A 12,390-nucleotide genomic window follows, 5' to 3' on the forward strand; every position below is an offset into this window, starting at 1 on the left:
CAGCAGGGGGCGGGGGGGGGGGGGGGGCGGCGGTTTGCATGGGCAGCATCCTACCGAGCTCTTGTCAACCGGTGATGTCAATGGTTGCCAGGAACTCGGCGGGACGACGGCAGGAGCATCCCAGGTTGCTAAGAGTTGGACAGAAAGATGCGTATGGCCCCAACCAGCTCTTAGCAACCCTGGATGCTGTGACGAGAAAGAAGGTGGCAGGCACACTGCAAACATTGTGCAGCAGAGTGACAATGCCGCTCTGCCTGCCCTCCCCAATGTGACTGAAAGAGATGCCATCTGAGGAAAAGCCTCAGGCTGCCATATTACAGGGAAGGCCCTGATGGGATAACTTCTAGTTCTGGTAATCCTGCTGACCACCAGGGATTTCCCTTACTTTGGAGGGATTCCTCTCGCTTTCAGTTGTTGCTATTGGGCAGGAAGTGATGTGAAATGTTCCCAGTGGGACACAGACATCAAAAAAAGCTCACAGGGGTTATAGCGTTCCCCTTCTCTATGCAAAGCTAGAAAAAGTTTTGGCTTCCATTTTTCTTTAGGGGCTCAACATTTAATAGCGTTATAATTTTATTCCTGTGGCAATTTACAAAGCCAGGGTAATAGAATATATTGTTCTAAAAAGTATAATCTAATGTTTGATTTACTTCTTGATTATGGAATCAGAAAATAAACAGAGAAAATATAAGCATACCCACTGCTGAGATATACTTTCTACATTTATTCGGATAGTAATGTCAGCAAATCAGGATCCACAAAGTAATATTCCAGACTCCCATTGAAGTGATAGCTTTGTTCTAATTAATAATAAATCCCAGAAAAGTGGCTTTTTTAGGTACATAGGGGACCAATATCAAAAAGTGTATTCTGATAACTGTATGACGTTAGTACTTTTAAAGATGGAATTATTATTTTTTTATTGCATATGTCTGTATTTATATTTTTTACACATTTACATATAGGCGGGAGTTGGGACAAACTATAGCACTGTCAGAAGCACATATAACCATCATCTTCTTTAAAAATTGAGACGTTATACTTTATCCTAACCCTGTCACTGTCACATTTGCTGGGAATTTTGGCCTGCATGTAAATGTAGGGAAAATATAAAAAAAAAGTGAAATAAAAGCAAAAAAAGGTATTTGATATTATTACTATGTGCGTATCAGGAATATGAGGCCCATCTGTACAGCCACTCCATTAGGGGGTAGGGGAGGGGAAGGAGAGAGGGGAGGAGAGGGTTTTTCTTTTTATATGGTGTTTTTTTTTGTTTCTTTTTGGTTTAGGGCATGGAGGTTTTTTTTTATTTTTCTCCCTTTTAGCTGAGACCGGCAAGGAGAAGAATGGTTTTAATACTAGCGGAATATTATACGGTGGTCTCTTAACAATGATGTTTGTATGTCTATATTATGTATAAATTGAAAAAAAAAAATAAAGAAATATTCTACAAAAAAACAGAAAAGGAATTCATAAACTGAATATACTTACTCATGCACATTTTACTTGTTTGTTTCCCACTGTATGCAAAGAAATAGTATTGTTGTTCTTTAACATAAACACAAGATCACTAAGTATAATGCAAGCATTGAACTAAGAATTTGAGTCACAGCGGCTGCAACTTCAACTAGGCCTCAGACATACAATGGCCTTACAGTACAATCCACTGCTGCTTACTTCCGGAGTTCACTGTTGAACTGGTCAGCCTAGAAATGTCATCTTTTTGCTGGAGGACTGTAGATATGAGGTCCCCTCAATGTTACTACACAAGGGGGGCTGAGGGAGATCGGATCCCCACCATGTTATTATGCCCCTAATAGGGGATTTTCATTTTTCTTAAGAATTAACCTGTACACCTACCAAAGAATCCATTGGTGGGCACTGACCATAAGTGAGTCCCCACAATATGTAACACACAAATGTAGTGTGGTGGCACATGGACAGTTTTTCAGCCAGAATAATTTCTGCTTACAATCAGTTGTCAAGGCATGAGCAACGTTTCAGCTCTACAGATGAAGGATGAGTAAATACTGTACGTAGCTTTTAGTTTGACAGCTTTTCTCCACGTTAAAAAGCTACCAAAGCAGTTTTATGCTTAATTTTCACTGTACTTAATGAGACAAAAGTTTTTATAATATCTGCAGTGTGTAACGTGAACCTCGAATATGCAAATATTGACTGAAATTGAAAACAAGTTTCACTATCCAATAGTGATATCCAGAGTACAAGAGAGGTCAAATTCAACCACAACTTTAGGACCTGAAGGCATTTTTGCATATTATTGCTCCCTGGCCTTCAGGGTCCGATAGGGAGCTTTACAAGCTAGGTGAGAATATGTGCAATAAACTTTAAGATACCCACTTAACATATGTGCTGACAGTTTATCTACAGACTAAAAAACTACTGAAGCAGTTGCACCATGCTTAATTCGCTAAATGTAATTTGAAAGAAATGTTTACATTAAAGCAGTGATTAAAGTTAGCCTCAAATATGCAAATAGTGGCTTCAGATCCTGAAATTGCAGTGGGGGGGGGGACTTGACTCTTCCCATGTAGCCCCATAACTATGAAGGACAAGTTTCACTATCCAATAGTGATATCCACAAGAAAAAAGAGGTCAAGTTCAACCACAATTTTAGGACCTGAAGACATCTCTGCATATTATTGCTTCCCGACCTCTAGGGCCAAATGGGGAGCTTTACAAGCTGGGTGAAAATATGTGCAGGCACCTGAAGATGCCCACTTTACATATGTGCTGACAGATTATGCATTCACACAGCAATTTTCAGGCACTTTTGACCAACTATCACAGTAACAACTGATTTGAGCAAGGCAACCTACCACCATCCCCTAAGATATTTCACATTCATGTAAATAGAAGATATTGGTTGGTTTCTGTTATTTGGTGATTTTGCAATTGAAAATCTGGTTAAAATTGGCTGAAAATTGCTTTGTTTAGCCAGTATTAAAGCCTGGTAGCCACCAAAATATATGCATACATTCGATCATATTTTTGTAAAACATATTGTGTTGTGCTGTTTGGTGGGTCCTGCACACCCTAGTGTAGCACTGGGTAGTTTGTGTACAGGGAGGAATACACCCCAGGAGAGCAAGAAGGGGCAAGTTTTTGGAGTGGACAATTGCAATGGGGAACACACATACCAGAACAAATTCTCTACATTGCCATCCTCGTGCACGGTAACAAAAACAGTCTAAAGCCACACATGATCTAATGGAAAAACAAACAAGTCAAATCTTTAAAAATAAAGTATTTTGGGTAAGGTAAAACCATTTTACTTTCCAAACATACACCTTCAGAAAACAATGTACAAGTAGAAGCTCCTATATTGCATAGATCTATAATTTAACATGTTCTCTACACCTTAAGTAACAGCACTGATCGATAAAAACGAATGGAGGTTCCTTAATCAGTTGTAGTTGTGCTTATACAAGGTCTGCTGGCAGCTAGTCAACTTTGGGTATATAAACGAGAAAGAGGAGTGCTTTCTTCTCCTATTTGATGATCTGAGGCATGTCATTCCAGGCCTGGGATTTTTTCTTAGCCAGCTCCATCCAAGATGGTTGCTCAGACACAGAAAGGGTTGGGCGCTTGACTGTAACTTTTTCTTCTTTCTCTGTTAGTAAGGACAGCTGAGTACCTGTGAAAGGCAGATAAATGAATATTGACAGATGCGTTATAAAGGCACAAATGCAATGTTTCCATGTGGCTATTAAAAGTCACATTCAAATGCAATTGTCCTGTAATGTTGAAGACATTTTGCAGCTTATCCAAGCCTCTTCAATGCCTCTCGCGAACCAGTTGTCTTCTGTCACACTGGTCAGAAAGGACAACTGGTTCGAAAGAGGCATAAAAAAGCCATTTACATTAAACTGGAGATATCCCTAGGGGGTGGAGGCCTTCAACACCATCTATCTTCCCCTTAAAATACAGTTTTAACATTTTTACTCCAGCGATTTGACAATCCACATCTTCAGCCACATAAATGCAAGGATTAACACCTCTTACACACTTCTTAACACCAAGGAAGGGAATTATCCTATTAGAACAGGGTGGTTCCACAACTTTCATGCTGTTCTTGGACAATCAACATGTGCCTTGACACATTCCATGGTGAATTGATTAGGGTGACTGAATTACTTGTGCGTCTAGAAATGTTGGGGGTATGATCCTGATACTCATTATAACTGAAGAAGCATCTTGGATAAGCTGAGAAACATATTTAGCATTAGTAAACAAGTCCACTTAATTATGACTAACTACTACTACCTATACCATGACTGGCCATCGGACTAAAAAACACCAAGGTTTTGTGTATTTCTCAACACATAGAAGCAATTACTGTATAAAAAAATTGAAGTAGTTGGACCAGGTTGACAGCCTGGAAACTAGAATTATGGAAAGAACTCACTAGCAGTCCCTTTGTTTTATGCAGTACAGGTTTCCTTTAACACTAAACGTAACCCTACCACTTAAACCCAAAGGTATGCTTAAAATGAACCTAAAACTTAACATATTAAGTACATTTCAAACATCCCAAACCCTAACCCATACCTTAGTCTCAACACTAAATTATACATGAAGGACCACACAGCATTGTCAACAAAAGCTACCAGTTCTGCAGAGAGATCCCATCAGTCCGCTTCCAAGATATCATAGGTATCATAGCAGCTAAATCAGTGCCAAAACAAACTGATCCTTGATATCCGTGTTTAGAGCCAGACAGCGTAGCATATAGCAACTGGTGTTGGAGAGCTTTTTAGTCTGACTTCAGTTTAAGATGCTTCTGAGAATATTCAGAATTCTTTGACAGGTGCATTTGACCTGCAGTTGACCTCCTTCTGACCTGCTTCAAGTGGGCTTAGCATACCTAAAGACTTAGATTGGAAAGCAAAACCGGCTTGAAGCGTAAAAAAGCCTGTTGACACAGACCATTAAGCGGTCCCAGGTCAGTTTTAACAGTGCTGTGTGTCTGTCTACTCCAGGAGACAATGGTCTTGCTTTCTCACTTTCTAATAATAACTGGACTAGGTAAAATGTAAAACATTTTTCATGTATGGCAAAAGCGTCATTTCAGTTTAGAAAATTGGCATATACAGGTGCAAAATCCCAAGATCTGAAATGATCAGTCTGGCTTATGAATGTTGCACTGATTTGTATGGACCAGATATCTTTGTTTGTCCGCCAAACACACATGCAAATCATACTGATTGAGAATAAGCTTTAAATCAGAAGTCTGCCAAATATAGACCTTCTGTTTTGGGTGAAAAGGCAGGGAGTTTGATTCCCCGCTGTGTCATTAAAGATCTCTGAGAATCAGCAGGCCTACTAAATAAACACATGCTACATTCTACATTGCTCTGATTGCGCTAAACTAATGAAAGGCTGGATCTGATTGGCCACTATGGGTTACTGCTCTTTGAACATCATCTCTGCTCTTTGCACTGCGAGTCTGCCAACGAGCACAATATGAATGTGTTCTCTGAATTCTGATCTGCAGAAATGAAGCAGCAACCAGTAACAGCTACCGTCTTACCAGGGACAGGATACGGTAACGTGTTTGCTCGCTGTCTTGGCTCTATCGTTTCAATCTTTGTTTCATCGGGAACAACTGCAACTGCTGTGTTTGTAGTTTTGTTCTGGATTTGGTCAGCTTGTTGCTTTAAATGAACCTTAAACGGATTGGAGAAGAACAGAACATTTTGTACTAATGCAAGTCATTTAAATGCATTCTCAAGAAAAACAAGTTACATACCAGATATTTATGTCTAATTCCATATTCGCTCCGGTGTGGTTTGTCTGCTGTTTGTCTGCATGTTTAAGTATTTCTTCTTGCTATCAGTGGATGTGTCCTTTTACAAGGGCTTATATTAATACTTATTACAAAAATACTGCATAAAGTGTAGCTGGAGATGAAGTGTAATAATACACATTCAATTACACATTGTGCATAAACACACACACCTTTTGTTAGTTTTTGCTAGTTTAAATGGAAACTACTGTATACTAATTGGGCACATGAATTAACGCAAACTATAACACGCATGCAGAAAATGCCCATAAATATGTTTAAAAGAGCATATGCATGAATGAGCGTTTACATATAAATAGAGAAGGACAATACTAACAGGGTTGTTCACTAAAGGGTGAAGAGATTGGAGAAGGCAGGAGAAGTGAACAATCTAGGACAACATAACTGATTTGGAAACATTCTCCAATTTATCTCACTTTCCAGTTCAGCTATGTTGTCCTAGATTGTTCACTTCTCCTGTTCTTCTTCTTCACCCTTTTGTGAATAACCCTGTAAATGAGTTGCAATCCTTCACTAAGCATGATTGTTCGGGATATTGGAAAAGTTCAGTGTGTAAATGAATCCTGCATGTCTCTGTTCACTAGTCTTCTGCTTTAAAGGGAATGCATATTGGTGTGGTCCTTCTCTCTCACCTTTTTTAGTAAATTCCTTTGGAGTTCACCTGACTTTAGGACACACCACAGCATCCATATACCACAGTGCTTTGGGAATACTACCAGGGGGCTCATTTAAAAAGGAGAGCAGATATCACTACCCACTATCAATCATACACCACGGCTTGCAATTTAAAGCCCATAGATAAAATGTGGGCTTTTTGCAGCAGAGTTCTTGTAATTGAAGGGCCAGTTGTGACTTTCACAGGTCATATGATTAGGCTTTTCCTTTTTTTTCACAAGTTCCATCAGAGTCCTGGAGCCAGCTGAGAGCAATTCAAATTTATAAATAAGATTGCTGTACTTCATGAATGTGCAAGTACTGTTTTTTTCTTTTTATATCACAGCCATACTGCTGCTTTTTAAATCAGACCTTAAATGTTTAATATTCCCCTTCAAACACTTCCTATACTCATTAGCCTAACTCATAGATCCAGTAAGTGCATGGTAAGGAATATTAAACAAACAGATTCAAAGAAAAATGATATACAATGAGTGTTAATCACAGATTACTTACAACTCACCACCCTTCAGTAGTTCACTTATAATTCACTGATAGTGGAGTTTCCCTTTAACTATTCAAACTTGTTTTTGCATATCTGTCTCCACAATAAAGGCTAATGTGTGTGATGAAAAAAAGAAGTATCTTTCATGCAGAGGCTAGAACAACAGTGTTTCCCACAGGATAAAGTTCTATTACTAAATGCTGCGTGAATAGTAAGGAAATCACCTCTGTCCTCTCTTTGTTCTGTTTGTCAGCCTCTTGGTTTGCAGTTCTTTGATTAGAGATGGGGTGTTCATCCTTAAAGCTGAGCTGTTTCTGTCTTGCCATGGACATCCAGGAAGGCTGATGCACTTTGCTCTCACTTCCCTTACCAGACTCTGTTGGCAAGACATCAGGAGGGGTCTTATCTGGTAACATAAAATCAGAAAGCCAGCATATTTAAAGTATTTCAGTGCAAAATCAATCAATCATACAGCCACTAATGTATTAAAGCAGAAGCAAAGTCAGGAAAATAAAACATTGCTGGAAGGTGGGGATTTCTGGCAAAAAAAGACATGCAAAGTCTCTTCTGCCAAAAAAAAAAAAGGCCTCGATTTTTTTACTTTTTGTGTACAATGTACTTTGCATGCACCGTGTAGTGTACACACTCAGCCCATTCACGGCATCTCTAAGATGCCGTGAATGGACCGGGTGCCACAGCGGATGTAAAGCTGCTCATCCACTGTAATATTTTCTCCTTCAACCTGCGGGCTAAACGAAGAAAGTATAACAGATTCAACCATCAATGTTTACGAACGTTGATCGATGAATCTCCTGCTGTCTTCATTGTATTCTGACAGCGGCCGCTGATTGACTGCATGCTCTGTTTGTTCAAAGATTTACCAATCGCCACCTGCGCTCAGCACCCACAGTGCAAATTTCTTGATCAACCGGCCGAAATTTGCATATTATATGGCTAGCTTCATCACCAGTGGTCCCCAAATGGCCGAAAAAGACTTCCGAGAAAGGACTTATGAGATAGTGATGGCAGTGGCGAGGGACAGAGCTGATCACCGAAAATTGATCTAACAGTGCTGGAGACGGGCACACTTGTAAGGTAACTGTGCCTTAATACGCGAGTATGTTGTGCAAACCTCTCCTGTGTTTGACTACAACCAATAGAAAACCTCTCCTGTGTTTGACTACAACCAATAGGAAAACTCTCCTGCATTTGACTACAATCAATAGAAAACCTCTTCTGTGTTTGACTACAATTTGGATACAGGCAAGTGTGCATCTTTCAGGGCTAAACGCAATCCTATCTACACTGTGTGCTAAGTTACATTGCACGGTTAAGAAAACATAAGTAGACGAGTACATATACCTGTCACTTTAAATGCATGCCTATAGAGACACTGCAATTAGCTAAGATATGGTAAATGCATTGTGTGTTTCTCTTAGGCCTGGTTCACACCTGGGCGTTTTACACCGCGTTCCTACGCTCTGTAAAACGCTCAACATGTGAAAACCAATGATTGCCTATGGGCATGGTTCCCACCTGGGCGTTTTACAGCGCGTAGGAACGCGCTGTAAAATGCCCTACACCCAAAAAAGTACAGGAGCTTCTTTGGGGCGTATTTGCCACGCGTATCCATTGGGATACAGTCAGGTAGCCCTCGGAAACACGCGTTTGTCGCACGGTTTTTTAACCGCGAATCGCGGTAAAAACGGGCGGCACGGTACGCCTAGGTGTGAACCCAGCCTTAGTCTCCTTGTATATGACTTTTTAGTTACCTTCTCACAAATACAAATACTAATGAAGCAAATCCAACAGCCTTGTTCATCACCTTGGAAACTTTCCAGAATGCACTGCTGACTTGCTTTGAATAGTCACACACAGTTCATTGTAAATATGTTGCCATGACATTCTCATATGCTAAAATCACTAGTGGAGCCATGGAGGTATATTAAAACTCCTATCATTGGGTCTAACATTTCCGTTTTGGGCAGACTTGAACACACTGCAAACTTTGCAGTCCTTTGACATCTATGTAGTGTAAGGGCCTGCCTGACCAGACATTATTTCAATTGAATTGTTTAGGCAGGTCATTACACTATATAGTTTCTGGTAAGATTGCAGATGAGAATGCAGAAACAGTACAATCAGATAATAATGTGTGTGTGCATATTTCATGTTTTAGGTACAGTTCAAGTGAAAATAAACATTTTAGTAATCTTACTGCTTAGGACTTACTTTAAATCTAAATCTCAATGCAACCATAAACCATTTGGCAGACACTGGAGTTATATGTTTTATAATATATTGCTCAAAGCATATTTATAATAAGTATAGTTTATTACCAATGTATTCTATCAATTTACAATGCCTAATTCATATTCACAACCATTACCGGTTGCAAATTGCTAAAATTATTTAAAGGGAATGAGACAGTCAGCAGGATGTTTGTTGTTCATGAATTCTAAAATTATATTGACATGTTTGTAAAACCTTTATGGAAATGTGCACCTTCTGTTAAGTGTGACTAATTGTACCATTTGCATACTTGTCAGCCCAGGATTTGTGATCTATAATCACATTACAATGAGCAATAAGACAAACACTGGACTGCTAACTTGGCATAAGTCTTTCCAAAACATATGTGCCAAACCATTTCTCATTTTACAGGAGGCCATTATTAATTTCTTTTGTATTAAAAGGAAAAATTAGAATGAATACAAATGTGAAATTCTAACCAGCAGCAAAAGCCTGCAATCCTGGGATTACTGGAGGTAGGGGGCACCAATGGCTTTAGAACAGTTGTGCACGATGTCACAGCTGTGACCAGGCCTCACATGTCTAAGAAGCCCATGCACCACTTCACCCATTACTGTCTACTGCATCTGGAATAATCTTTGGCCATACAGACACAACGGGCAGCTCTATAGGTGCCCATTAACTGGCAGTGCAGGCGGACATGTTTGCATGATCTGCCCCAGTCATGCAGCAGTAAAGGTAGATCTGGTCATAAATATGAAAGCTGGGCTTTGCTGAATGATTGTACTAGAGATGAGATGATGGAGGAGATAAGAGGCACAGGAGTACACTGCTAGCTCTGCTTATCATAGGCGGGAGGATTTTTAATCCGTTCAATCAATATTTCTCCTACAACAGTTTGCCAAATTGGCCTTTTGTATCTTGGGGTCTGTGCAAAGTGGCTGTTACTGTGTATTTAGAAATAGTATAGCACAGGGATAAGAAACCCTGCAAAGTTATCAGGGAGGAAGAGGGTTTTTAGGGCCTGCAGATGTACCCATGTGTTATGAACTAGTATTACATTATCAACAAACGTTATTGTACACATTTACAATCATTTGAGATGGTTTAAAAGCCCAAGGCGCCTATCTAAACCCAAATTTTTAAAAAAAATCTATAGCAACAGTTTACAGTTCTTAGATGTGGTTGCATAGGTCTCATTTTTCAGACAAAGAACATTTTCAGCAAGTAGAGAAAATACCTGCTGATTTCATCACAAATGCATCGTCCTTATCACATCCAGGCTGTGTGGCAACAATGGTTGCCTCTATAGATACAGAGGAGAAGAAAGCGTAAACATGATGGGATTGGATACATGTTATTCGAAGATTACCAGGGGAAAAAAGGGAGACAATTGTAAATAAAGAAAACTAATGAAACCATCGCATCTAAGGAAACATAAGCTACCGAAATATAGAGACGTATAGAAGTTAGAGCTTACCAATATTTTTTTGCACACTTGGTCTTCTCTCTGACACTTTCCTTTCACTTTTTACCACAGGTGATTTTGACTTTTTCTCTTGAATGGACTCGTTTTCTGTCATTTCTATATTTGTGTTATTATCTGCAACTGTAATATTTTGCAGTACAGGTTTCTTGGGTAGTGGCGGTTTAGTCTCTGCAACATTAACACCATCTTCTTTTATCTCAGTTTTAGAGCTGGCAGTGAGGTCTACGTGGCCAGCTTCATGTATTTCATCTTTGGACAATGCTACAAATCCTGTTTTTTCCTGTTTAAATTCCGCGCTGTGTCTGTTCACAGTGGCAATGACTGGGCTCATGCCTTGCCTGTATCTTAAGGATAGCGATGTGGGTCTTAACTTAAAAAAAGGGTTCTTGTCCTCAGTAACTGTCTGGATGTCTGTAGCCATGGATAAATCACTGGCAGCTGGCACTGTGCTCTGGACTGAGGTAATGTTACCAGAGAAAGGCTTGTCTGAAGGCGCAGCCTCAGGGTCAGTTAATGTCTCCATTTTCCTACCTGTGAGCTTGTTCTCAGTTTGGGCAGTAGCAGCAGGTTTGTCATCTTCTTTTGTGTTTTCGGCTTTAGACGCACCAGGTTTTGGAAGAGACAATTTGGTGTTTTTTACAGCATCACCCTCACTATTTGCCTTCAGATTAAAACTATTAGTCCGAGGCCTTTCCCAGGCAGATGATACAGAGAATTTCCTCTGAGTACCTGCCTCTGTAGGAGATCTTTCTGCCTTTTTATCCATGCTCCCAAGCTTTGTATTGTTTTCTTTATCAGAGAGGAGTTGCTCTAAGGTATTCTGACTCCTTTCAGAAAGTGAATGACGGGAAATACTTCTCCGACTGTGCAGAGACTCTTCAGAGTGAGGTGAAGGAGTAGTCCTTACTGGGCTGGCTATTTCATGTGTATTAGATGGCTTTTCATTATTGTCAACACATTTTATTGATTGTTTTTTGCCGCTCGGTAAAGGCGATATGGGTGATGCATTTTTAACTAAGGCAGACAGATTGCTAGATGTCATTTCATTTGATTTTACATCTAACTCACCCACCAATTCATCAGACACTTTGATCTGTTTTCTCAGAGCTACAGTATTTCCACTTAAAATATTCTCAGACTGTAATCTGAGTTCAGCTAATGGGTCCTGCACTTCTTTTGGGCGATTTTGTGATTCACGTTCCACTGTAATCTTAGAAGCTACTTCTTTGTTTTCTTCTACATTCAGTAATGTGGGATTTGTACTTGAACTGCCATTACTGTCAACATCATCTTTATTTGGAGTCCGGGCTTTAGCAGGAGCATTGTCTGATTTTTCAGGACTAGGTACTTTAACATCTTCCTCTTCCATACTATTCAACCCAGCAAAAGATTCTTCCTGCAATGCCTGAGGAAGAGGTAAACAGAAATGATACTAGATTTGAACCCTAATTTTATGGAAAACGTCACTACTATCCGTATTATACATAAAAAGATGCGATATGTTGCATTGGGGCAGAACCATGATCCATCCAGTTTAGGATTTTGTACAGGAGCAAGCAAATATGTAAAGTTTTGTATAATTAGCAAAATCACTGTGCCTGCCCCTGCCCCTGGGCCAATTTTTCTTCTTTTGTATGTGGTGGGACCCCATTGACAATA

At 39.7% G+C, this 12,390-nt stretch overlaps 1 protein-coding gene across 1 annotated transcript in view; it reads right to left on the minus strand.

Moving 5' to 3' along the window:
* Positions 1 to 3,190: 3,190 nt before the first annotated feature.
* KIAA1211L (KIAA1211 like) overlaps positions 3,191 to 12,390 on the minus strand; it is a 57,016-nt gene continuing 47,816 nt past the window's right edge. Inside the window, exons 9-12 of the mRNA XM_018562828.1 lie at positions 10,723 to 12,136; positions 7,214 to 7,395; positions 5,555 to 5,690; positions 3,191 to 3,658 (exon numbers count right to left, since the gene is read on the minus strand). Coding sequence (XP_018418330.1) covers positions 3,513 to 3,658; positions 5,555 to 5,690; positions 7,214 to 7,395; positions 10,723 to 12,136 — 1,878 coding nt within the window. The 3' untranslated portion in view covers positions 3,191 to 3,512. The remainder of the gene's footprint in view (positions 3,659 to 5,554; positions 5,691 to 7,213; positions 7,396 to 10,722; positions 12,137 to 12,390) is intronic.

The sequence above is a fragment of the Nanorana parkeri genome, unplaced genomic scaffold (assembly GCF_000935625.1).
Source record: "Nanorana parkeri isolate BGI_ZX_2015 unplaced genomic scaffold, ASM93562v1 scaffold21, whole genome shotgun sequence".
NCBI classification, from domain to species: Eukaryota; Metazoa; Chordata; class Amphibia; order Anura; family Dicroglossidae; genus Nanorana; species Nanorana parkeri.